Below are 25273 nucleotides of genomic sequence, written 5' to 3' on the forward strand. Positions count from 1 at the left end.
CATCATGTAGTGTACGGGGCATTAAAGTGTCACTGCCCCAGTCCCAGCTACCTATCCCTGTACATTACAGAAGTCACGGGATCTGGTCCTTCCGGGTGGGGGGGGCGCTCTCTTGCTGCCTGGCAGTGGGTGCTGGAGGGTGCTTTCCTAGCCGTTCCAAGCTTTTCAGGTTTGAATCGGTCCCGGGAACTCTCTCTCTCTCATCTTGTCTGATTTATTAATCTCAATTGCAATTAAATTGTATCTATTGTGTTATCTTGTATTCCGATATTATAGTAAAATAAGTTTTCCTCCATAGATTGTTGCCGCTGTTCTTTTCCTCCCTTCCTTCCTTCCGATTTTGTGGGACTGGGGTGGGGGGGGGAGGGCAGAGGCCTGTCGCCCCTGTCACGGACATAGATTGATCTGGTCAAATCCGTGACAGATTTTTGGCGCCCAACGTGGGGCTCGACTGCTTTTTAGTTTTTTGAACGAATCTTTTTTTCTCTCTGCTCTTAGAGAGCTTCGTTAGGGAGCATTGTCAGTAGTTCAGGTTTCTGTGCTGGAAAACCTGACCTTGAAAGATTAGGCGTACTGCCAGTGTTCTGGGATATTTGTAAACTTTGAGCACTACTTAGTCTGGGTAGTGCCTTTTTTCTTTTTTTTTTCTCTCCTCTTGTTAGCTTCAATTCATTAACCCTTTTTTAGCAAGCACCAGCGATGAACCCACTCGTTATCGTGGGGGTGCTGGGTAAAGGATTTAAAGCAATGGTGTTAGTCACAACCTACTGGCCAATAATCCATCTCACACTTGTGTGTTTTGGAATTGCATCCATATATATCTATCTAAGGGCACTGATGGAGACACCTATGTTTTACCTATTTGCAATGTGGTATGATTTGAACTTTGACATCTACATCCCAGAAGGAATGGCTAATTTCACAAACAACTACATCCCAGAAGGAATGGCTAATTTCACAAACAACTACATCCCAAATGGAGTAGCTAATTTCACAAACAGCTACATCCCAAATGGAATAGCTAATTTTACAAACAACACGATGTTCAGACCAGTCTCTGGGTTTTCTTCTCGGTTTGTCAAACGTTTTTTGAATCCTGAATTAATACCCATGTTGTTGTTCGTGTCATCAGTTTTCCTGAATGTATTCCTATGCATTCGTATTAAGGGAAAGGAGTCTCTTCCAAAACTAGAGAATGATGATTGGCAGGGAATATGGAGAGGTTTAGGAAAGGTTTTAGAAGCATGAGGACCCGCAGTGTCATGGGATTTTACTCTTGAACACCTGTGGGATCCTGAGAAACTAAGCCAGTATTTGAGTCAGGGACTATGCGGCTTACATAAATCTAAGGAGGTACAACTTATGTGGGGTTTGGCTTGTGCTTACCGTGCCCTATATAATACCATTCTGGAGAGAGAGAGTTTCCGAGCTGAGGTTCAAGCCAAAGGGGAAAATCCCCAAGTCAAATCTAATCAATCACAGGAGACACCAGTAACAATACCGGTTGCTCCTGTGGAGGGCAAGAAATGGAAACGAGTGTCTTCGCGTCTTGAACGAAAAAGAGAAGAAGAGGAGGAGGAGGAGGAAGATCCAGGCGAGGGGCCCTCCTCAGAACCACCACCATCGCGAAAGGCAAAAGCAAAAACTAAGAGACATGCAGAAGAGAGTGATGAAGAGGAAGTCTCTATTACTACTCGCCGGCCTCTAAAGATGACTGAAATTCAAGGTTCAAGAAAGGAGTTCACACGGCGCCTGAATGAAAGTATTGTTTCCTGGTTGGTTCGCTGTTGGGACAGTGGGGCCCATAGCTTGTCTCTGGATGGTAATGAAGCTCGCCAACTAGGTGCCATTGCCAGAGATCCAGCTATTGATAGAGGAATTAGTCGATGTTCGGATGAGGCTGCCTCCCTCTGGGAACGAGTGTTAACAGCTGTGAAGGAAAAGTATCCCTTCAAAAATAGCTTGAAGATTTCAATGAAAAAATGGGATACAGTTGAAAAGGGTATCCAGTATTTGAGGGAAATAGGCGTGGTGGAAATGTTGTATGACCCTGACTTTGTTTCTAACCACCCACAACAAAACCGCGACCCTGAAAGAGTGAGGACAACGCCTGAGATATGGCAGAAAATCGTGACAACAGCGCCGGACAAATATGCCGCTACACTAACGTCAGCGTGTGACAGATACCAGGAACAACAGAGATCACCCTTAATTTATGAATTAATTGTTACGCTCCAAAACTACGAACAATTGCTGTCTCCAATTCATTCTGCCGTTGCTGCAATATCAAGAATGACGGAGCAAGTGTCTCAACTGATTAACCGTGACAAACCTGTAGCAGTATCAGAAACGCTTGATGAAGATCAGGATAATCAAACAAGTCTAGCGAAGGATGTGAAGGAGATGAAGGAGACGATGAGATTTTTGCGAGCCCACCTAACTAAAGACGATGAACCTTCCTTCTTACGTGCACGATCAAAAATCTCAGCTGTTAGAGGCAGACGCTCTCCGGCTCAAGTAAGAAATAATACACCATGAATTGTCTTATGGTATTACCTACGTGACCATGGAGAAGACATGGGGAAGTGGCACGGTCAACCTACTCCTGTACTACGAGCCCGGGTGAAAGAATTACAAGGCAGATCAACCACCAGTGCAGTTGCTCCAGTTACCACAGGTAATGAATAGAGGGGCCCTGCCCTCAGTCGGGGGGGGAAAGGGATAATAGAGTATATTGGACTGTGTGGATTCGATGGCCTGGCACATCAGAACCACAGAAATATAAGGCCCTGGTGGACACTGGTGCACAGTGCACTCTGATGCCCTCGAGTCACCAAGGGACAGAATCAATCCATATTTCTGGAGTGACCGGGGGCTCTCAAGAATTGACTGTGTTGGAGGCCGAGATAAGCCTCACTGGTAAGGACTGGCAAAAACATCCTATTGTGACGGGCCCAGGGGCTCCATGTATACTAGGTATTGATTATCTCAGAAGGGGGCATTTCAAGGATCCTAAGGGGTATCGATGGGCCTTTGGAATAGCTGCTGTGGACACAGACAACATTAAGCAGCTGTCTGTTCTGCCTGGCCTGTCAGAAGATCCATCTGTTGTGGGGCTGCTGCGAGTAAAAGAGCAACACGTACCGATTGCTACAAAAATGGTGCACAGGCGTCAGTACCGCATCAACAGGGATTCTTTGCTCCCCATTCATAAGTTAATTCGTCAACTAGAGAGCCAGGGAGTGATCAGCAAAACTCACTCGCCTTTTAACAGCCCCATATGGCCAGTGCGTAAAGCCAGTGGAGAATGGAGGCTGACGGTGGACTACCGTGGCCTGAATGAAGTCACACCCCCACTGAGTGCTGCTGTGCCGGACATGTTAGAACTCCAGTATGAACTGGAGTCAAAAGCGGCCAAATGGTATGCCACCATTGACATTACTAATGCCTTCTTTTCCATCCCTTTGGCCAAAGAATGTAAGCCACAGTTTGCTTTCACATGGAGGGGCATTCAGTATACCTGGAACCGTTTGCCCCAGGGGTGGAAACACAGCCCGACCATTTGCCATGGGTTGATTCAAACTGTATTGGAACAGGGCAGTGCTCCTGAGCACCTGCAGTACATTGATGACATCATTGTGTGGGGCGATACAGCAGAAGAAGTCTTCACAAAAGGAGAGAGAATGATCCAAATTCTTCTGAGTGCTGGTTTTGCTATTAAGCGAAGCAAAGTGAAAGGACCTGCCCAGGAGATTCAATTCCTAGGTATAAAGTGGCAAGATGGCCGTCGTCACATCCCGACAGACGTGATCGACAAAATCACTGCTATGTCTCCACCCACTAGCAAAAGAGAGACACAATCTTTTCTGGGTGCAGTGGGCTTTTGGAGAATGCATGTTCCAAACTACAGCCTCATTGTAAGCCCCCTTTATTATGTGACGCGAATGAGAAATGAGTTTACATGGGGCCCTGAGCAGCAGCAGGCTTTTGAACAGATTAAACAGGAGATAGCCCGTGCCGTGGCCCTAGGGCCAGTACGGACTGGACAGGGTATAAAGAACATCCTCTACACTGCTGCTGGAGAGAACGGTCCCACTTGGAGTTTGTGGCAAAGAGCCTCAGGAGAGACCCGAGGCCGACCCCTGGTATTCTGGAGTCGGGCATACAGAGGGTCTGAAGAGCACTACACTCCAACTGAAAAGGAGATCTTAGCCGCTTATGAAGGGGTTCGGGCTGCTTCCGAAGTAGTCGGTACTGAAACACAGCTCCTTCTGGCACCTCGACTGCCAGTGCTGAACTGGATGTTTAAAGGAAAGGTTCCCTCCACCCATCATGCTACTGATGCCACTTGGAGTAAGTGGATTGCACTGATTACACAATGAGCACGGATGGGGAACCTCAGCTGTCCAGGAATCCTAGAAGTCATCATGGACTGGCCTGAAGGTAAAATGTTTGGAACACCACCGGGAGAAGAAGTATCACGTGCTAAAGAAGCCCCACCATACAATGAACTACCGGAGAATGAAAAGAAATATGCCCTGTTCACAGATGGATCGTGTCGTATTGTGGGAAAGCATCGCAGATGGAAATCTGCTGTGTGGAGCCCCACACGACAAGTTGCAGAGGCCACCGAAGGGAAAGGAGAATCAAGCCAATTTGCAGAGGTAAAGGCTGTCCAACTGGCCTTAGATGTCGCTGAATGGGAGAGGTGGCCAATGCTCTATCTTTACACTGACTCATGGATGGTAGCAAATGCCTTATGGGGGTGGTTACAGCAGTGGGAGCAAAATAACTGGCAAAGAAGGGGTAAACCTATTTGGGCTGCTGAACTGTGGAAAGACATTGCTGCCCAAATAAAGAATATGATTGTAAAGGTGCGCCATGTAGATGCTCATGTGCCCAAGAGTCGGGCTACTGAAGAACAGCAAAATAACCATCAGGTAGATCGAGCTGCCAGAATTGAGGTGGCTCAAATAGACCTGGACTGGCAGAACAAGGGTGAATTATTTCTGGCTCGGTGGGCCCATGAGACCTCAGGTCATCAAGGGAGAGATGCAACATACAAATGGGCTAGAGACCGAGGGGTGGACTTAACTATGGATGCCATTGCACAGGTTATTCATAACTGTGAAACATGTGCCATCATCAAACAAGCCAAGAGGATGAAACCCCTCTGGGAGGAAGGGCGATGGCAAAAGTACAAATATGGGGAGGCCTGGCAGGTTGATGATATCACCTTGCCACGATCTCGCAATGGTAAGCATTATGTGCTTACTATGGTGGAGGCAACCACTGGGTGGCTTGAAACATATGCAGTACCCCATGCTACCACCCGAAACACCATACTGGGTCTCGAGAAACAAGTCCTGTGGCGACACGGCACCCCAGAAAGGATTGAGTCAGATAATGGGACTCATTTCAAAAATTCTCTTGTGAATACTTGGGCCAAAGATCATGGCATCGAGTGGATTTACCATATTCCCTATCATGCTCCAGCCTCTGGTAAAATTGAACGATACAATGGATTGTTAAAAACGATGCTAAAAGCACTGGGTGGCGGAACATTTAAGCACTGGGAGAAGCATTTGGCAGAAGCCACCTGGTTGGTCAATACCAGAGGATCTATCAATCGTGATGGTCCTAACCAATCCAGTTCCCTACATACCGTAGAGGGAGATAAAGTCCCTGTTGTACATGTAAAGAACATGTTAGGAAAGGCAGTTTGGGTTCTTCCAGCTTCTGGAAAGGGCAAACCTCTCCGTGGTACAGTTTTTGCCCAGGGACCAGGATCCACTTGGTGGGTAATGCAGAAGAATGGGGATGTCCAGTGTGTACCACAAGGAAACTTGATGCCGGGGGAGTGCAGTTACTAATTCTATGTATATGTATATAGCCATGTGTGCATTTTAATCATTTTTTGTTTGTTTGTATATATGTATATATATTTTAAGCATGATGTAACGATGTAGAATAAGGGGTGGAATGTCATGGTTCTATGTTTTTGTTTTTGTTTTTTTGTTTTTGGGTTTCAGTATTCCACATCAAAACATCATGTAGTGTACGGGGCATTAAAGTGTCACTGCCCCAGTCCCAGCTACCTATCCCTGTACATTACAGAAGTCACGGGATCTGGTCCTTCCGGGTGGGGGGGGCGCTCTCTTGCTGCCTGGCAGTGGGTGCTGGAGGGTGCTTTCCTAGCCGTTCCAAGCTTTTCAGGTTTGAATCGGTCCCGGGAACTCTCCCTCTCTCACCTTGTCTGATTTATTAATCTCAATTGCAATTAAATTGTATCTATTGTGTTATCTTGTATTCCGATATTATAGTAAAATAAGTTTTCCTCCATAGATTGTTGCCGCTGTTCTTTTCCTCCCTTCCTTCCTTCCGATTTTGTGGGACTGGGGTGGGGGGGGGGAGGGCAGAGGCCTGTCGCCCCTGTCACGGACATAGATTGATCTGGTCAAATCCGTGACACCCATACACCTTGCCAGCAGATCAGAGGAAGCAGGGAGGCACCAACTTGCATCTTGCCTTCCCAAGATACAATGGTATCATCCCCCCAGTCTTCCATTCTTAGTTGGAGTGGTTTGGCTACAGGCCAGATCTTCCGCCAGTGAACATTGCTAAGCACTCTCTTCCGCTCTTCTACAGAGCAAGCAGTTCTGGGGGAAGGGGCTTGCAAATGTTCCCAAAGCGATATCAATTGTCACACAGTTAGCACACATCACTTGCCTCCTTGACAAGTCACTCAGAGTCTTATCACAAGAAAAACCTCAGGAAGCAAGCTTTGAGCCAAAAAAAAACCAAAGAAGGCTTCTCACACACCCTCATTGAGTGCTGCTGTGCCAGATATGTTAGAACTCCAATCCGAACTGGAGTCAAAAGCAGCTAAGTGGTATGCCACCATTGACATTGCTAACGCCTATTTCTCCATTCCTTTGGCCAAAGAATCTAGACCACAGTTTGCTTTCACCTGGAGGGGCATTCAGTATACCTGGAATCCTTTGCTCCAGGGGTAGAAACATAGTCCAACCATTTGCCATGTTTGGGTTTTTCCAGCTTCTGGGAAGGGCAAACCTCTTCACGGAACTGTCTTTGCCCAGGGACCTGGGTCCACCTGGTTGGTGATGCAGAAAAACGGGGATGTTCAGTGTGTACCACAAGGGAATTTGATGTTGGGGGAGTGCAGTCTGTAATCCCATGTGTTAAGCATGATGTAGTGATGTAGAATAAGGGGTGGAACGTCATGGTTTTATGATTTTTGGTCATCAGTATTCCACACCATAACATCATGTAATGCTCTGGGGGGTGGGGTGTGATATCTGCCGAATGTTTGTCCGATGGAGAAGAACTACATTTCCCCTGGAGGCTTTGCGGTCAGCAAGGAGATATAACTCCATGCAAGGTCACTTGATCCTTTTTCTTCGCTATCTGCACTTCACCGTCTTTTCTTCAGTCACTCAACTGGACTGCACTTCTCACCCCAGCATTGTGGTGAGGTCTATACAATTCAGACAGACTCTTTCTCTCTCATTGTATTTTACTAATACTATATTTAGTAAAATCATTTGTTCCACCTCAGATTAGTGCTGTTGTTTTCAAGTATTTTGGGGTCCCCTGCTTCCCCTTTCCCAGAGGCGCGGATCCGCAGATCCCTCTGCCCTGCTGGTCACGGAACTGGGCCGGACCAGCCCATAAACCATTGACAGATCTTCTGTCTTTTTGGCTGAAGTCGATGAGCCTTCATTCAGTGAATATTATCTAATTCTAATGCAGAAACAACAATTGATTCCCACAATTTCCCCCTTTTTTTCATACATTGTTGATTTCTGCAGTTCAGAAAAATTAATAAAACATATGGAAGGGACAGACACCAGAAAGTAACTGTACAATCCTAGTACCAGGAACAGGGTACAAGTGGGGCTTGTTGGAATGGGAACCTTCCAGGGCAACAATCGCAAATTTTTTAATTTTTTTTTTTTTTTTCTCAGAACTGCCAGGAAAAAGGAGGGTTACGGAATATGCTAGTTCCAACCAATCCCCTCTCAGGGTGGCCAGAAGCATTCCCTTGCAGGAACAATAAAGCCAAAGAAATAACCAAGGCATTGTTGCAGGAGATTATTCCAAGGTTTGGGTGTTCTGCAACAATACCTTTCAACCAGGGAACTCACTTTATTGCAGAGATTGTCCAACAGGTCAGTAAGTTATTGGGAATAAATCGGCAATTGCGCATACCACACAGACCACAGTCAAGTGGTCAGGAGGAAAAGATGAACCACCGAATTAAATCACAGGTTGTAACACTGGGCCAAGAAGCTGGACTATCCTGGCCACAGTCATTGCCTTTGGTTCTCCTTAGGACCGGAATGAAACCTAGAGCAAAGGAGGGGTTCAGTCTTTTCAAAATACTGTACAAAAGGCCTTACGTTGTACAAACAGGGATCTCTACCCAACTAGGGAGTGAAATACTAACTGAGCATGTGATAAGTCTACAGGAATAGCACTGGGAAATAGAGAAACTGGTTCTAGGAACTAGAGCCCAAGGCCTTGAAAGCTTGTCACGGAGTTGACCAGATCAATCTATGTCCGTGACAGGGGCGACAGGCCTCTGCCCTCCCCCCCCCACCCCAGTCCCACAAAATCGGAAGGAAGGAAGGGAGGAAAAGAACAGCGGCAACAATCTATGGAGGAAAACTTATTTTACTATAATATTGGAATACAATATAACACAATATATACAATTTAATTGAAATTGAGATGAATAAATCAGACAAGATGAGAGAGAGAGTTCCCGGGACCGATTCAAACCTGAAAAGCTTGGAACGGCTAGGAAAGCACCCTCCAGCACCCACTGCCAGGCAGCAAGAGAGCGCCCCCCCCCACCCGGAAGGGCCAGATCCCGTGACTGCTGTAATGTACAGGGATAGGTACCTGGGATTGGGGCAGTGACACTCTAATGCCCCGTACACTACATGATGTTTTGATGTGGAATACTGAAACCCAAAAACAAAAAAACAAAAACAAAAACAAAAACATAGAACCATGACATTCCACCCCTTATTCTACATCGTTACATCATGCTTAAAATATATATACATATATACAAACAAACAAAAAATGATTAAAATGCACACATGGCTATATACATATACATAGAATTAGTAACTGCACTCCCCCGGCATCAAGTTTCCCTATGGTACACACTGAACATCCACATTTTTCTGCATCACCCACCAAGTGGATCCTGGTCCCTGGGTAAAAACTGTACCACGGACATGTTTGCCCTTTCCAGAAGCTGGAAGAACCCAAACTGCCTTTCCTAATATGTTCTTTACATGTACAAGAGGAACTTTATCTCCCTCTACAGTATGTAGGGAACTGGATTGATTAGGACCATCACGATTAATAGATCCTCTGGTATTGACTAACCAGGTGGCTTCTGCCAAATGCTTCTCCCAGTGCTTAAATGTTCCGCCACCCAGTGCTTTTAGCATCGTTTTTAACAATTCATTGTAGCGTTCAATTTTACCAGAGGCTGGTGCATGGTAGGGAATATGGTAAATCCACTCAATGCCATGATCTTTGGTCCAAGTATTTACAAGAGAATTTTTGAAATGAGTCCCATTATCTGACTCAATTCTTTCTGGGGTGCCATGTCGCCACAGGACTTGTTTCTCGAGACCCAGTATGGTGTTTCGGGTGGTAGCATGGGGTACTGCATATGTTTCCAGCCACCCAGTGGTTGCCTCCACCATAGTAAGCACATAATGCTTACCATTGCGAGATCGTGGCAAGGTGATATAATCAACCTGCCATGCCTCCCCATATTTGTACTTTTGCCATCGCCCTTCCTCCCAGAGGGGTTTCATCCTCTTGGCTTGTTTGATGATGGCACATGTTTCACAGTTATGAATAACCTGTGCAATGGCATCCATAGTTAAGTCCACCCCTCGGTCTCTGGCCCATTTGTATGTTGCATCTCTCCCTTGATGACCTGAGGTCTCATGGGCCCACCGAGTCAGAAATAATTCACCCTTTTTCTGCCAGTCCAGGTCTATTTGAGCCACCTCAATTCTGGCAGCTCGGTCTACCTGATGGTTATTTTGCTGTTCTTCAGTAGCCCGACTCTTGGGCACATGGGCATCTACATGGCGCACTTTTACAACCATATTCTTTGTTCGGGCAGCAATGTCTTTCCACAGTTCAGCAGCCCAAATAGGTTTACCCCTTCTTTGCCAGTTATTTTGCTCCCACTGCTGTAACCACCCCCATAAGGCATTTGCTACCATCCATGAGTCAGTGTAGAGATAGAGCACTGGCCAACTCTCCCGTTCAGCGACATCTAAGGCCAGTTGGACAGCCTTTACCTCTGCAAATTGACTTGATTCTCCTTTCCCTTCGGTGGCCTCTGCAACTTGTCGTGTGGGGCTCCACACAGCAGATTTCCTTCTGCGATGCTTCCCCACAATACGACACGACCCATCTGTGAACAGGGCATATTTCTTTTCATTCTCTGATAGTTCATTGTATGGGGGGGCCTCTTTAGCACGAGCTACTTCTCCTGGTGGTGTTCCAAACATTTTACCTTCAGGCCAGTCCATGATGACTTCTAGGATTCCTGGACGGCTGAGGTTCCCCATCCGTGCTCGTTGTGTAATCAGTGCAATCCACTTGCTCCAAGTGGCATCAGCAGCATGATGGGTGGAGGGAACCTTTCCTTTAAACATCCAGTTCAGCACTGGCAGTCGAGGTGCCAGAAGGAGCTGTGTGTCAGTACCGACTACTTCAGAAGCAGCCCGAACCCCCTCATACGTGGCTAAGATCTCCTTCTCAGTTGGAGTGTAGCCCTCTTCCGACCCCCTGTAGGCTCGACTCTAGAATCCCAGGGGTCGGCCTCGGGTCTCTCCTGAGGCTCTTTGCCACAAACTCCAAGTAGGACCGTTCTGTCCAGCAGCAGTGTAGAGGATGTTCTGTATACCCTGTCCCATCCGTACTGGCCCTAGGGCCACGGCACAGGCTATCTCCTGTTTAATCTGTTCAAAAGCCTGCTGCTGCTCAGGGCCCCATGTAAACTCATTTCTCATTCGCATCACATAATAAAGGGGGCTTACAATGAGGCTGTAGTTTGGAACATGCATTCTCCAAAAGCCCACTGCACCCAGAAAAGATTGTGTCTCTCTTTTGCTAGTGGGTGGAGACATAGCAGTGATTTTGTTGATCACATCTGTCGGGATGTGACAACAGCCATCTGTAAGAGATTATTCTGTTAACTTCTGTGTCTCAAAGCTTGCTGGGGACACAGATGGACTTGTTCTAGTCCCGAGCAAGGATTGTGAAATCCTTTGTCTGAAGGACACAGATGAACAAGTTCAGGCAAGTCCTGGGCAAAGGTTGTGAGATCCTTTGTCTGGGGGATGCAGATGGACAAGGCCAGGGGCGACGAGAGCGAGATGAACTGCAGCTGAATAGCTGTGAAGTGCTCCTTTGTGTGGGCTTATCTCCGGATGATGGCCATCTCAGGAGGTACTCAATGACTCTTGCTCAAGGCCCATCCTTGTCACATAGGCAGGGGAACAAGGAGGATAAAAGAGGAACTGAAAACCATGAGGATAGGTTTCTGACAAGAGATTCCTCAAGAAGGAGAGAGAGGAATTCCGGAAGATAGAGGGATTCCTGAAGATTGAGGTGATTCCTGCATACTGCGGAACTCTCCTGAGCCTGCTGCCTGACCGCTGTTGCTGCTTCAAGAAATGGCTCCTCGACTTCCTCTTCTACCTGCCTGCTGCCCAAGGCCGGCCACGCTGCTGCTCCCCGTCTTCTGCTGCGTTCTGCCCGGGACCTTCAAACACCGTGCAACGGGACCGCTGCTGGATCCTGCTGTTGACTATCCCTGCTGTACGCAACTCCTGCTTCTTTTCCATCTTTTCTATCGCCCTCCTTCCCTTCCCCGTCTCCCTGATTAGGTGTTAGTAATAAACTGGATGCAACAACATATGAACCGTTGTTTCTTAATCTCACACCGGGTATACAGATATTAAAGAACCTCATTTCCCTCCTATAAATTGGAGCGAGACATTTTTATTGGCGAAGTCGGTGCAGGATACCCGCGGTGAGAGACATGTCCTTCCAGATATAGTTTGAAACTTTTTTTTTCTGTGTGCACCTCTTGGAGTTGCAAGGAGCGATAGTTTTGAAAATTTAGACGTGAGTCCTTCTCCAGCAAGACCGCTCCATATTCTGAAACTTTACCTTTTATGTGTGTACCTCTCGGGGACGTATTTTGACTATTTGCATTTTGATTAATACGTGTGTGCCTCCTCAGGAAGACCTCTCTGGTTATTTGGTAACTGAAGTGTGAAATTTGGTGTGTCTGCGTGCTTGCGCCTCTTGGGGAAGTGAGGAAGTGATATTTTGTGACTAAAACGTGTGTGCCTCTCCAAGAAGTTTTATTTACTCTATTGAAACCTAGAAAGTGTTGCTTTAGCTTCACATTTTTTGTGCTCCCCCCAAAGAAAGGGAGGAGTGGTTTGAGTTGTGTGCACCTCCTGGAGTTGCAAGGAGTGAACTGTAACTTAGGTGTGGTGTTTACAGTTTGTTCTAGCTTCTTGTCTTTGTGTGTTCCTGTCAACAAAAGGGAGGAGTGATTGGAGCATTTGCATTTGTTTAGGTGTGGTTTATCTCCCTGGGAGGAGCGGTGAGGAGTAACTGAGCTTTTGAACACGTGTACCTCCTCCTCCCTTAGTGTAGATCTTTCATTGTATTAAGAAATGAGTAACAGTATTGCCAGTATGAAAAGTGAAGATGTGTTATTTGACCTTTTAGAAAAGCATGGTGCTCGTCCCTCTTTGTCAGGGGTGGACTGGGCACGCCAAAATTGGCATAATTTGCAGAGTGTTTCGGACCGCATTAGTGTCTTACAGAATGAGGCTCGTTCACGAGCTGGAAAAGGAAAGTCGTTTACTTGTGCCGTTCTCGGGGCTGCTTTAAAAGCTGCCGTGGAGTTCCGAAATGAAAAGCATTCGGCAGAACTCCAAACCATAGAAGCACTACAGGAGTCGGTTAGAGTTACACAAGAATTCGTAAAAACTCTGCAGAATCAAATAGTTAATCTCGGGGAACAACTAGAAAGAGAGAAACATAATTCGACCTTGTTGCAGATGGCTTTCAAGGAACTGTTAACACGTAAAGATACTGGCGATACTGTCACCCATAGGTTGCCTCAAGAAAAAACTTTTCCTCAGGAGGAATTACAAGAAATAAAGGAAAGACTAGACAAATTAGAAACCCCAATAGCCCCATTGCGTCCCTTGATAAAAACAGAATATACCTTCGATAACAGTGAGGATCTAGATCCTCAAATGAATGTTAAGGAAATTCCGTTCTCGGCCACCGAACTAGCAAAACTCAAAAAGGACTTTAGCCGCTCTCCAAAGGAATCAGAGACAGAATATGTGTGGAGGGTGAGTCTCACTGGTGGCGATCAGATTCAGTTAACAGAAAAGGAAGCAGAAGGTTATTGGGGACCAGGAGTATTTTTAACTACCAGTAACAGTCGTGCTCCCTGGTCATTAACACAGAGGGCTGCCTATTGGGCAGGTGGTCTCAACCCTTTGGAAAGGGGAGACCCTCTTGCCATTACTGGAACTACTGACCAATTAGTAGAAAGCGTTCAAAAGGCTGTTTGTCTCCAACTGATGTATGATAGAAAGCTGCAGCCACATCATGAATCACCCATGATGATGCCCGTTGATCCTGAGAGAATGACCCCTTTAATTAGAGGGCTTCCAGAATCACTAAAACCCATAGGCATACAATTACAAGCAAGGATACAAGCTATGTCACAGGGAGAAAGAACCCGGGCAGTGTTAGAAGAAACTGTAACCCCCAACCATCTGCAGTCAGGATGCAAAGTATGGACGTGGGGGGAGGTAGCCCAAGAGTTAATTAATTATGGAAGAAAATATGGGCCGGCGGTTTCTTTTCCCAGTAAATCTGAGCCAAGAGGTGTAAGGCTTGCAGTAGCCAGTCTTGCCCCCAGGCCACCTAGCCCAAAACTTAATGGAGCTGAAAAGGGTTTGCCCCCAATAAAAACAGGTAGACGGAGTATTGATCATAAACGTAATGGACTTTGGACTCTGGGCTGGAAAAGGGGTATTCCACGAAATTTGATGGATGGATTGACAACAGATAGATTAGAGAAATTAGTTAACTGGTGGCCAGAACAAAAACTCGAGAATCTAGAGGAAAGCAAAACCCCGGTCCTAGGGCCTCTCTCAGGGAACCTGAACGGCTATCCAAGCCATTAGAAAACTGATGTCTCCGCCCCTCCCAAGTGAGCGGGGTGGGGGCGGTGAAGGGTGGATGTATTAGAAAGCTCACAACAAAGGGGAAACACTTATCGCCTGGGCCAGCCTGTGTAGACTGGCTCAGCTAACCCGAGGCTGGTTTCCCTAACCTTAATGGGATACCTTAACAAATATCCTTGGAAGGCCAAGGACACCGTGAAAAAGGAATATAAAATTAACACTTGCTGGATTGCTCCCTCATTTGTTAACCATATTAACAAAGCCCCCCCCAGAAAAGGGCAAATCGGTGTCTCGTTTTATTTTTTTTTCAGAATACTCCTATGGACCTTGACTGAACACTGAAAGAACTCTAATGTTTTGTGACAGAAATATTGAAAATGTGATCATGTTAGAATACTGAATATACCTCTTGATTACATTTTGTATTTTTACTATGTTTTGTGTTGTTGTGAGTAGTAATGGCGTATCTCTATTTGTTGTATTTATTTGTTATTGGTTATTGCCAAATGTATGGTTGCCTCTTTTCACTTTCTACTTTTTATTCATCATGTAACATTCGTGTCACCACTCCTGAGGTATCACCGAGTGGTGTCTGTGGCAGGTTGATATTGTGTGCTGTTGCAACTCTTATGTTTGTTAATTGTATGGTTCCGTGTTTTATAAGATGTGTTGAATCACCTATGTAGATTGTAACCTCCTCTATTGATGGGGAAGACAAGCACATCAGGGCCTACCCTGATGAATCTCTTGTAATGATTGTATGAAACTTTTGATTCCCTACCCCCTTCTCCCCCCTTCTTTACCCCTATGCTTGGTATCTTTTTCTCTCACCATTATGGATCATCTGTGTCCCATTTCAAAGCAACCTTTGAGTCATGGGGTGGTGTAAGAGACTATTCTGTTAACTTCTGTGTCTCAAAGCTTGCTGGGGACACAGATGGACTTGTTCAAGTCCAGACAAGTCCCGAGCAAGGACCGTGAAATCCTTTGTCTGGGGGAACGCAGATGGACAAGGCCAGGGGCGACGAGAGCGAGATGAACTGCAGCTGAATAGCTGTGAAGTGCTCCTTTGTGTGGGCTTATCTCCGGATGATGGCCATCTCAGGAGGTACTCAATGACTCTTGCTCAAGGCCCATCCTTGTCACATAGGCAGGGGAACAAGGAGGATAAAAGAGGAACTGAAAACCATGAGGATAGGTTTCTGACAAGAGATTCCTCAAGAAGGAGAGAGAGGAATTCCGGAAGATAGAGGGATTCCTGAAGATTGAGGTGATTCCTGCATACTGCGGAACTCTCCTGAGCCTGCTGCCTGACCGCTGTTGCTGCTTCAAGAAATGGCTCCTCGACTTCCTCTTCTACCTGCCTGCTGCCCAAGGCCGGCCACGCTGCTGCTCCCCGTCTTCTGCTGCGTTCTGCCCGGGACCTTCAAACACCGTGCAACGGGACCGCTGCTGGATCCTGCTGTTGACTATCCCTGCTGTACGCAACTCCTGCTTCTTTTCCATCTTTTCTATCGCCCTCCTTCCCTTCCCCGTCTCCCTGATTAGGTGTTAGTAATAAACTGGATGCAACAACATATGAACCGTTGTTTCTTAATCTCACACCGGGTATACAGATATTAAAGAACCTCATCTCCCTCCTAAAAATTGGAGCAAGACACCATCTTGCCACTTTATACGTAGGAACTGAATCTCCTGGGCAGGTCCTTTCACTTTGCTTCGCTTAATAGCAAAATTAGCTTGCAGAAGAATTTGGATTATTCGCTCTCCTTCCGTGAAGACTCCTTCTGCTGTATCGCCCCACACAATGATGACATCAATGTACTGCAGGTGCTCAGGAGCACTGCCCTGTTCCAATACAGTTTGGATTTGTTCATGTTCGTGCTCGTTCGTGTTCGTTCGTGTTCGTATGGATACAGTTCGTGTTCAAAGAAGGGCAACAAAGCTGGTGAGGGGTCTGGAACACAGGCCATATGAGGAGAGGCTGAAGGAGCTGGGAATGTTGAGCCTGGAGAAGAGGAGGCTCAGGGGAGACCTTATTGCTCTCTATAACTTCCTGAAGGGAGGTTGTAGTGAGCTGGGGGTCGGCCTCTTCTCTCGTGTCATTAGTGATAGGACCAGGGGGAATGGTTTCAAGCTACGCCAGGGGAGATTCAGGCTGGACATGAGGAAGTATTACTTTTCAGAAAGGGTGGTCAGGCACTGGAATGGACTGCCCAGGGAGGTGGTGGAATCACCGACCCTGGGGGTGTTCAAGGAAAGACTGGATGTTGTGTTGAGGGACATGGCTTAGTGGGAGCTATTGGTAATAGGTGAACGGTTGGACTGGGTGATCTTTTAGGTCTTTTCCAACCTTAGTGATTATATGATTCTATGATTCTATGGATCAACCCATGGCAAATGGTCGAGCTGTGTTTCCACCCCTGGGGCAAACGGTTCCAGGTATACTGAATGCCCTTCCATGCGAAAGCAAACTGTGGCTTACATTCTTTGGCCAAAGAAATGGAAAAGAAGGCATTAGCAATGTCAGTGGTGGCATACCATTTGGCCGCCTTTGACTCCAGTTCATACTGGAGTTCTAAAATGTCTGGCACAGCAGCACTCAGTGGGGGTGTGACTTCATTCAGGCCACGGTAGTCCACCACGCACTGGCCATATGGGGCCGTTAAAAGGCGAGTGAGTTTTGCTGATCACTCCCTGGCTCTCTAGTTGACGAATTAACTTATGAATGGGGAGCAAGGAATCCCTGTTGGTGCGGTACTGTCGCCTGTGCACCGTTTTTGTGGCAATCGGTACGTGTTGCTCTTTTACTCGCAGCAGCCCCACAACAGACAGATCTTCTGACAGGCCAGGCAAAACAGACAGCTGCTTAATGTCGTCTGTGTCCACAGCAGCTATTCCAAAGGCCCATCGATACCCCTTAGGATCCTTGAAATGCCCCCTTCTGAGATAATCAATACCTAGTATACATGGAGCCCCTGGGCCCGTCACAATAGGATGTTTCTGCCAGTCCTCACCAGTGAGGCTTATCTCAGCCTCCAACACAGTCAATTCTTGAGAGCCCCCGGTCACTCCAGAAATATGGATTGATTCTGTCCCTTCGTGACTCGAGGGCATCAGAGTGCACTGTGCACCAGTGTCCACCAGGGCCTTATATTTCAGTGGTTCTGATGTGCCAGGCCATCGAATCCACACAGTCCAATATACTCTATTATCCCTTTCCCCCCCCGACTGAGGGCAGGGCCCCCCTATTCATTACCTGTGGCAACTGGAGCAACTGCACTGGTTGTTGATCTGCCTTGTAATTCTTTCACCCGTGCTCGTAGTACAGGAGTAGGTTCACAGTGCCACTTCCTCATGTCTTCTCCATGGTGACGTAGGTAATACCATAAGACAATTCATGGTGTATTATCCCTTACTTGAGCCGGAGAGCGTTTGCCTCTAACAGCTGAGATCTTTGATGGTGCACGTGAGAAGGAAGGTTCATAGTCTTTAATTAGGTGGGCTCGCATAAATTTCATCATCTCCTTCACCTCCTTCGCTAGACTCATTTGATTATCCTGATCTTCATCAAGCGTTTCTGATACTGCTACAGGTTTGTCACGGTTAATCAGTTGAGACACTTGCTCCGTCATTTTTGATATAGCAGCCACGGCAGCATGAATTGGAGACAGCAATTGTTCGTAGTTTTGGAGCGTAACAATTAATTCATAAACTAAGGGCGTTCTCTGTTGTTCTTGGTATCTGTCACATGCTGATGTTAGTGTAGCAGCATATTTGTCCGGTGCTGTTGTCACGATTTTCTGCCATATCTCAGGTGTCATCCTCACCTTTTCAGGGTCGCGGTTTTGGTGTGGTTGGTTAGGAACAAAGTTAGGGTCATACAGCATTTCCACCACGCCTATTTCCCTCAAATACTGGATACCCTTTTCCACTGTATCCCAATTTTTTCATCGCAATCTTCAAGCCATTTTTGAAGGGGTACTTTTCCTTCACGGCTATTAACACTCGTTCCCAGAGGGAGGCAGCCTCATCCAAACATGGACTAATTCCTCTGTCAATAGCTGGATCTCTGGCAATGGCGCCTAGCTGGCGAGCTTCATTACCATCCAGAGACAAGCTATGGGCCCCACTGTCCCAACAGCGAACCAACCAGGAAACAAGACTTTCATTCGGGAGCCGTGTAAACTCCTTTCTTGAACCTTGGATTTCAGTCATCTTTAGAGGCCGGCGAGTAGTAATAGAAACTTCCTCTTCATCACTCTCTTCTGCACGTCTCTTAGTTTTCCCTTTTGCCTTTCGCGATGGTGGTGGTTCTGAGAAGGGCCCCTCACCTGGATCTTCCTCCTCCTCCTCCTCTTCTTCTCTTTTTCATTCAAGACGAGAAGACACTCATTTCCATTTCTTGCCCTCCACAGGAGCAACCAGTATTGTTACTGGCGTCTCCTGTGATTGATTAGATTTGACTTGGGGATTTTCCCCTTTGGCTTGAACCTCAGCTCGGAAACTCTCTCTCTCCAGAATGGTATTATACAGGGAACGGTAAGCACAAGCCAAATCCCAAATAAGTCGTACCTCCTTAGATTTATGTAAGCCGCATAGTCCCTGACTCAAATACTGGCTTAGTTTCTCAGGATCCCACAGGTGTTCAAGAGTAAAATCCCATGACACTGCGGGTCCCCATGCTTCTAAGACCTTTCCTAAACCTCTCCATATTCCCTGCCAGTCATCATTCTCTAGTTTTGGAGGAGACTCCTTATTACGAATGCGTTGGAGTACATTCAGGAAAATTAACGACATGCACACCAACATGAGTATTAATTCAAGATTTGAAAAACGTTTGATAAACTGAGAAGAAAACCCAGAGACTGGTCTGAACATCGTGTTGTTTGTAAAATTAGCTATTCCATTTGGGATGTAGCTGTTTGTGAAATTAGCCATTCCTTCTGGGATGTAGATGTCAAAGTTCAAATCATACCACATTGCAAGTAGGTAAAACATAGGTGTCTCCATCAGTGCCCTTAAGTAGCTATATACGGATGCAATTCCACAACACGTAAGTGTGAGATGGATTATTGGCCAGTAGGTTGTGACTAACACCATTGCTTTAAACCCTTTACACAGTGCCCCCACGATAACGAGTGGGTTCATAGGTGGTGCCTGCTAAAAAGGGGTTAATGAATTGAAGCTAACAAGAGGAGGAGAAAAAAAAAAAAAAAAAAGGCACTACCCAGACTAAGTAGTGCTCAAAGTTTACAAATATCCCAGAACACTGGCAGTATGCCTAATCTTTCAAGGTCAGGTTTTCCAGCACAGAAACCTGAACTACTGACAATGCTCCCTAACGAAGCTCTCTAAGAGCAGAGAGAAAAAGAGATTCGTTCTAAAAGCTAAAAAGCAGCGAGCCCCATGTTGGGCGCCAAAAATCTGTCACGGATTTGACCAGATCAATCTATGTCCGTGACAGGGGCGACAGGCCTCTGCCCTCCCCCCCCACCCCAGTCCCACAAAAAATGGGAAGGAAGGAAGGGAGGAAAAGAGCAGCGGCAACAATCTATGGAGGAAAACTTATTTTACTATAATATCGGAAAACAAGATAACACAACATATACAATTCAATTGAAATTGAGATTAATAAATCAGACAAGATGAGAGAGAGTTCCCGGGACCGATTCAAACCTGAAAAGCTTGGAACGGCTAGGAAAGCACCCTCCAGCACCCGCTGCAAGGCAGCAAGAGAGCGCCCCCCCCCACCCGGAAGGGCCAGATCCCATGACTGCTGTAATGTACAGGGATAGGTACCTGGGATTGGGGCAGTGACACTCTAATGCCCCGTACACTACATGATGTTTTGATGTGGAATACTGAAACCCGGAAACAAAAAAAAAAAAAAAAAAAAAAAAAAACCATGACACAGCTCAATACATAATGTTTGACCAGGAGATTATATGTATATACTAGGTACTATATACTTATATTGTATGTATATACTAGATCTCTTTCAGATTCACTCCTGGAACCAAGGTGGGTAGGTTTGTTCCAGGTGCTGCTAACGTTCCACACAACAGTAAAAATGAAAGAACAAGCATTGTATGTACATCATACTGGAATTAAGAAGGTCCCTCAAACACAATGGGAACCTAAGTCAGCTGGACCTTTAAAATTGTGAATACAAAGACAGTAATTTGGGCTCTTGTAATTGTTAGAAATATTAATTTGATAAGTGCAGCTTTTGATGTAAATGCTTATGTATCTCTTGTGAAAAACATCATTACAAAGTATACTAATATCAGTAATTGTTTGGTATGCGGGCAAGCTAAGAATTTAAACTCTTCACTTCTTGTTGCCCCTGATGATTTTAAGGCGAGAAACCAAATTGTTGCAGGGTTTGAGTCACTGTCCTGGTTGGTGATGATCAACAACAATGTAGATTAGATTAACTATATCTTTTATAATCAATGGAGATTTACAAATTATTCAGAGTGCAATGAAGGGAATTGTGGAACATTTAGATGCCACAAGTAGGATGGCCTGGGAAAATAGGATCGTCTAAGATATGATGCAAGCTGAAAAAGGGGGTGTATGTGTGATGCTGGGTACCCGTTCTTGCACCTTCTTCCCAGTAACACAGCTTTGGACAACATAATAACTAAGACATTGGCAAAGGTGGTAAGCCCTTGCAATGAAGTGGCAGAAAAATCAGGAATAGATTCTTGTATCACTGGACTGTTGGAGTCCCGGTTTGGTAAATGGAAAGGGCATGACTGTATCCACTTTTACTTCTTTGGTAGTAGTAGCAGGAGTCCTGATGGCCATTGGTTGCTGTGTTATCCCCTTCGTGAGGGGACTGGTACAGTGATTGATCGAGACAGCACTATTGAAACAAACACCAATGGAGCCACCACCATATTTGGATAAAATGATGGTATTAGAGGAGATGGGAAATAAATAAAGTGAAGAGAGGGAGATGTCTATAAAAGTGAACCTTAGAAAAGGAATTGCAGAAATCAACAACATATGAAAAAAAGAAAAGGGGGAAATTGTGGGAATCAAATGTTGTTTCTGCATTAGAATTAGGTAATATTTTTTGATTTTATGGTCTCTGCTGCTATAGTTTTATAGTTTTAGATAGTGTTTTTCCCAGAATTTGTATACATATTCATTACATTTCCAAGAACCCATCAGCATATGGTCCCTCCCTCTTGCACAGTGCGCTGTAGGCAGTGGGGGTCTTCTTCTGGTGGTCACTGAATGAAGGCTCATTGTCTTCAACCGAAAAGTAATCGGATCAGACCTGTTCCTTGTGTGATGTTATCTTCAAGTTTACAATAGTTTCAAGATGTTCTTGTCTTATCTGGCCTCAAATCCTGCTTACCTGCATTCTTATGCAATGGTTAACCCTTATCTTGTCCTCTCTTTACTCACATTCCTATGCAATGGTTAATCCTCATTTACTGCACATCCTACTTGCTACATTCTTTTGTCTTGTCTTCCTTTACAGCAGGCCCATGTTTCCCCAAACTCAATCCCCCCTTTTTCTTGAACCTAGCAAATTCTTTTGCTAGATTACTCTATTGGGGAAAAGAGAAGTTATGAAATAACTCCCTTTCTTGTGAAATGCATTCAGTCCACTAGGGCAAAACTCATCATCGGTCCTTCAAGGCCTACTGTACTTCTCAGTTTCTTTCTTTCATTACAATCCCTGTTTCTATATACTTTTCAGACCCCCCTCATTTAATTTGTACAGGTCCTTACCTCAATTCCTTTAACCTGTATACTACTGCGAAAAAATATTCTTGCTCGGACTAGCAAAAGACCTTCAGAGGTATAAACTAGTTATACATTGTAACTATTCATGCCAGACAGACCCTCTTGACATGATCACGCGACGTCTAGCTTGTACACCGGGCATGGGTGTCAGCAGACACTATAAAGACCATTGGCAAGCCCCACCAAAACTGAGGTGGCTTGGTGGAGGCGAGTGGCAAGGAACCATGGGTTCGTGTGTGACAAAGGAGATGGCAGATTGCCAATTGACAGAAGAACCCATCAATTATACATGGAACCTGCTTTACATTCCCCAGACTGGGAGCAGACAGAGGAGACGACCTGCACAGAAGGAGGTCAGCACCAACATCGAGCTGCATCTCGTGCAGGAATGGTTCCATGGCAAGCTGGGGGCAGGGCACGGTGGGCGGCACATAGCCAAGCGGCTGCTGACAGAGTTCTGTGCCAAGATGGAGGCCCCTGATGGCTCCTTCCTCGTCAGGGAAAGCAAGACTTACGTTGGGGACTACGTTCTATCCTTCTGGCACAGTGAGAAGATACGGCATTGCCGCATACACTGGCGACAGGATGCTACCAGTCAGAAGTTCTTTGTGACTGACACCCAAGTATTTGACAGCCTGTACGACCTTATCGCCTACTATTGGGAGACATCGCTAAGGTACAACGGACTTGAGATAAGGCTGACTGAGCCGGTGCCTTGGTCCAACACTTACGCCAACACAGACCGGGTGCCGTGGGATGGCACCAGAGGGACGAGCCCGGCTCCAGCGCCATCTACTTCAGGGCAGGAAGGAAGATCGAGCACTGCCAAATGTGGCAAGAGAGTCACATTTAATACAGCACTTAACCAAGTACACATTGTTCAAGTTCATCGCCCACAATAAAAGTTTTTGTTCTGCACTAACAACAGAGTCCACGTCTAATTGCCACAGTTAAACCTTCCTCTTATTTGTCTTCCTCAACCTCTATGAGGACCTTTGGACAGGAAAGGGCATAGAGGGGCTTTACCAGTATTCCATAGTTGTAGGCGGCACCACCTCATCATCCCTAGGAAAGTCTGGAGCTCATTCCAGAGTCTCCTCGCTGTTCCCTAGGGTTCGGGATCCCAAAGTAATTCCGTAACGCAAATGAGTTACTTGTGGCTGTGCTGCTTGGGCTTTCTGTGGAGAAACTTGATAGCCTTTAAGTCTGAGAAAGTTTAGTAAGCTAATTGTCCATGTTATGCATTAACTACTTTGTTCCTCCCTCTTTAACCATTAGGAGGTCTAGAACCATTCTATTTTGCATCATCACTTTGGACAAAGAAGATACCACCTCTTGGATTGTTCACAATGCATTTGTTGTGGCATTACTATTTCTAGAGTTGCAGAGATATTCACTATAGCCTTTTCCCACTGAGCTACTCTTAAGACTGGGATAAGGGCTCTCATGAAGCTATGGTATCTCGTATTGCACCTTACCAATGGGTTATTTACCCTTTTAACCTTCCTTGAATTTTGATACTGGCTCTAAATAGTTCTCACTATGCCTGGTGAGAGTTTAAGCTCTCCCATCTCTGCCCAGCCACCAGAAAAATTTAAACAAATGACACTTGCTCATTATATTACTTCCATTATGACATTCATGCCCACTAATGAGAGTGTTATTACTTTCCTTAATAGCATAAGTATGGAAATGTAAGGTTCATTCAAATAGAAGGGAAAAGAGTGACAATCACACATTTAACAATAACAAATAAATAAATATAACACAAAACATAGTACTATTAAAACCAAAATGCAACAGCACACATCAACTCACCACAGATATCACCCTATGTACACTGAAATAAAGCAAGTTACTAACCAACTCATCTTTTCCTTATGAGTTTAACTTTTCACAGTGCACTTTCCTTGAAAGACCAAGTAGTTCCTCAGCATCCTGGAATAACCTCCTGGAACAATACTTTAGTTACTCCAAGTGCCTTATTAGTCCTACAAGGGAATGCCTCTACCCACTTTAAAAAGGTATTAGTTAGTACCAGCATACAACGATACCCTCCTTTTCTTGGGAGTTCCGAGAAATCAATTTGCCACTGTTGCTCTTCCTTCTAAATCATTAATTAGATTCCTATCCTCTCTAGAATATTTTAAAGGTTATGACTCAGGTTTAAAGATTTTCATAGAATCATAGAATCACCAAGGTTGGAAAAGACCTAAAAGATCATCCAGTCCAACCATTCACCTATTACCAATAGCTCCCACTAAACCATGTCCCTCAACACAACATCCAGTCTTTCCTTGAACACCCCCAGGCTCGGTGACTCCACCACCTCCCTGGGCAGTCCATTCCAGTGCCTGACCACCCTTTCTGAAAAGTAATACTGCCTCATGTCCAGCCTGAATCTCCCCTGCCGTAGCTTGAAACCATTCCCTCTGGTCCTATCACTAATGACACGAGAGAAGAGGCCGACCCCCAGCTCACTACAACCTCCCTTCAGGAAGTTATAGAGAGCAATAAGGTCTCCCCTGAGCCTCTTCTTCTCCAGGCTGAACATTCCCAGCTCCTTCAGCCTCTCCTCATATGGCCTGTGTTCCAGACCCCTCACCAGCTTTGTTGCCCTCCTTTGAACACGTTCCAGGGCCTCAATGTCTTTCTTGCAGTGAGGGGCCCAAAACTGGACACAGTACTCGAGGTGCAGCCTCACTAGTGCTGAGTACAGGGGAACAATCACCTCTCTGCTCCTGCTTGCAACGCTGTTTCTGATGCAGGCCAGGATGCCATTGGCCTTCCTGGCCACCTGGGCACACTGCTGGCTCATGTTCAGCCGAGCATCAACCAATACCCCCAGGTCCATTTCCTCTATGCAGTCCTCCAGCCACACCGCCCCAAGCCTGTAGCGTCGCCTGGGGCTGTTGTAGCTGAAGTGCAGGACCCAGCATTTGGCCTTGTTGAAACTCATCCCATTGGCTACAGCCCAGCTCTCCAGCCTGTCCAGATCCCTCTGTATGGCCTCGCTACCCTCAGGCAGATCCACACTTCCAGCCAATTTAGTGTCATCTGCAAATTTACTGAGGGTGCACTCAATGCCCTCATCCAGGTCATCAATAAAGATATTGAAGAGGACAGGCCCCAGCACCGACCCCTGGGGAACACCACTCACGACCGGTCGCCAGCTGGATTTAACTCCATTCACCACCACT

At 46.0% G+C, this 25273-nt stretch overlaps 1 protein-coding gene across 1 annotated transcript in view; it reads left to right on the forward strand.

Annotated features, from left to right (window-relative positions):
- The first annotated feature begins 359 nt into the window (after positions 1–359).
- The window catches only part of LOC125686446 (uncharacterized), a 302243-nt gene continuing 277329 nt past the window's right edge, over positions 360–25273 (forward strand). Inside the window, exon 1 of the mRNA XM_048930429.1 lies at positions 360–1843. Within this exon, the coding sequence (XP_048786386.1) occupies positions 1363–1843 (481 nt within the window). The 5' untranslated portion in view covers positions 360–1362. The remainder of the gene's footprint in view (positions 1844–25273) is intronic.

The sequence above is a fragment of the Lagopus muta genome, chromosome W (assembly GCF_023343835.1).
Source record: "Lagopus muta isolate bLagMut1 chromosome W, bLagMut1 primary, whole genome shotgun sequence".
Lineage (NCBI taxonomy): Eukaryota > Metazoa > Chordata > Aves > Galliformes > Phasianidae > Lagopus > Lagopus muta.